At 43.0% G+C, this 2,049-nt stretch overlaps 1 protein-coding gene across 1 annotated transcript; it reads left to right on the plus strand.

The window, feature by feature from the left end:
* Positions 1-766: 766 nt before the first annotated feature.
* Positions 767-2,044, plus strand: LOC121939848 (heat shock 70 kDa protein-like; the record flags this gene model as incomplete). The annotated part of the gene is given in 4 exon segments (XM_042482781.1): positions 767-807; positions 1,117-1,322; positions 1,674-1,826; positions 1,910-2,044. Coding segments are annotated over 4 exon segments (535 nt in total), but the record flags the coding sequence as incomplete, so codon positions are not given.
* Between the last annotated feature and the right edge of the window lie 5 nt (positions 2,045-2,049).

A 2,049-nucleotide genomic window follows, 5' to 3' on the forward strand; every position in this document is an offset into this window, starting at 1 on the left:
ACGTTACCAGTGGAGCAGTCAGGATTCCGAAACGCCGAAACAGAGCACGTGGTCAGGGACAGAAGGCAGGTAGGTACACGAGGAGTCAGGCGAGGAGAGTTGGTCGGGGACAGGCAGAGTCGGCGTCGGAAGGTCTGGCAGAAGAACGCTGGAAAGTCTCGCATAGTGCAGTAGAACAATCTGGCAGAGAGTGAGTGTGCTGGAGTGGCTTATATGCTGGGTTGATTGGTGATCAGTTGCAGCTGTGAGGTGAGCAGGCTGTGGAGGTGGGCGTGGTTTGCAGGTGGAGTGAGCAGAGGGAGGGTGAGTGGAAAAGTACTGGCAGCAGTGGAGGAGGAGGCAGGCAGGTATACACCATGACAAATGGATTGATGTGGAAGAAGTTAATAATCAGAGAGAAGAAATACACTAACACCATGTAGAACAAAACAAGAAGCATAGAAATAGTACAAATAGTATAATATCCAGATTCATTTCTGGATATTGTTAAAAGAAAGACAAGCACCACTTAGAGACAAAGACCTGGATATTTCTCTATATGTTGAACAAACATGCAATATAAATGTTAAAAGTATGGCTCAATGTCACTTTTTTACAACAGCCATACTTATAGGCTCCAGTATCTAGACTGAGCCAATCGGTATCAGAAGGTCTGCACAATTAATGTGCCACAGTAAATTATTATTATAAACATGGTTAGAAACCTTACACACTAGAAATAAGAAGGTAGCTTAGGTACCCAAAGGTAGCTTCTCCCTCGCCACAGGTCTCAGTGCCTAGCCATGTCTCTCTAGCCATGTCTCTTTAGTAACAGCTGGTGTGTGCTGGTGTATGTGTGCGTGTGTGTGGGTGGGAGGGGGGGTGTTCGGGTGCCTTTGCGAATATGTGTGGGAATATCTACATGAATGTGTGTGTTTTGTTGCATACGTATATGTGGGGGTGGGAGGGTCAGGCTGTCTGTATTTTTCTTGATTTTCTTTGATGTTTTTCATTTCTGTTATTGTTTTTAATCTCTGTTAGGCACTTTGTGTTACTCTTTGTATGAAAAGTGCCATACAAATAAAGATTTGATTGATTGATTGATGTATTTCTTTCATTTTTCCCTGGGAACTGCAGATGCGAAACGCTTGATTGGTAGACGATTTGAGGACCCAGTCGTACAGTCTGATATGAAACATTGGCCATTCAATATAATCAGTGACAGTGGACGGCCCAAAGTGGAGGTTGAATACAAAGGTGAAACCAAAACCTTCTACCCAGAGGAGATCTCATCCATGGTGCTGACAAAGATGAAGGAGATTGCAGAAGCCTACCTCGGAAAAGTGAGTTTATAGTAGGGGTTGAGAGATTATCATCCTGGCCGATTATTGGGGCCGATGTTTGGCATTTTGCCCATTATCTGTATTTGCATTTTATTTGGATGACTGACGATAAAATTAGTCATTTAAAAAGTGCAAAGAAAGTGTCAGCATGGGAGGAACTTTAACTTTGTAAAACCTTAAGGAGTCTTAAATTGGTTATTGCCTTTGATCCCATTTTCAAAAGAAATCACACCAGTTAGTTCAAGGTTCAAATGTTTAAATATTTGTGAAATGTGTCTAAAAAAACAGTACAAGAAAAGTGATATCACTCCAGGTTTCTAAGTCTTAAACACCACTCTTCATTCTTTCCAGTCTGTGTCAAATGCTGTCATCACAGTACCTGCGTACTTCAATGACTCTCAACGTCAAGCAACCAAAGACGCAGGAACTATCTCTGGTCTAAATGTGTTGAGGATTATTAATGAGCCCACAGCAGCAGCGATCGCTTATGGCTTGGACAAAAAGGTAAGACTTGGTCAATAGTTGATGTACCGTGTTATGTCCACCAGCACCTCTACAGCTGTGTTCAAAGTCTTCTTATTCTGCAGGTTGGGTCTGAGAGGAACGTCCTCATCTTTGACCTTGGTGGTGGCACCTTTGATGTGTCCATTTTGACCATCGAGGATGGCATCTTTGAGGTCAAGTCCACAGCTGGAGACACACATCTTGGTGGGGAAGACTTTGACAA

Source organism: Plectropomus leopardus, unplaced genomic scaffold (assembly GCF_008729295.1).
Source record: "Plectropomus leopardus isolate mb unplaced genomic scaffold, YSFRI_Pleo_2.0 unplaced_scaffold6304, whole genome shotgun sequence".
NCBI lineage: Eukaryota > Metazoa > Chordata > Actinopteri > Perciformes > Serranidae > Plectropomus > Plectropomus leopardus.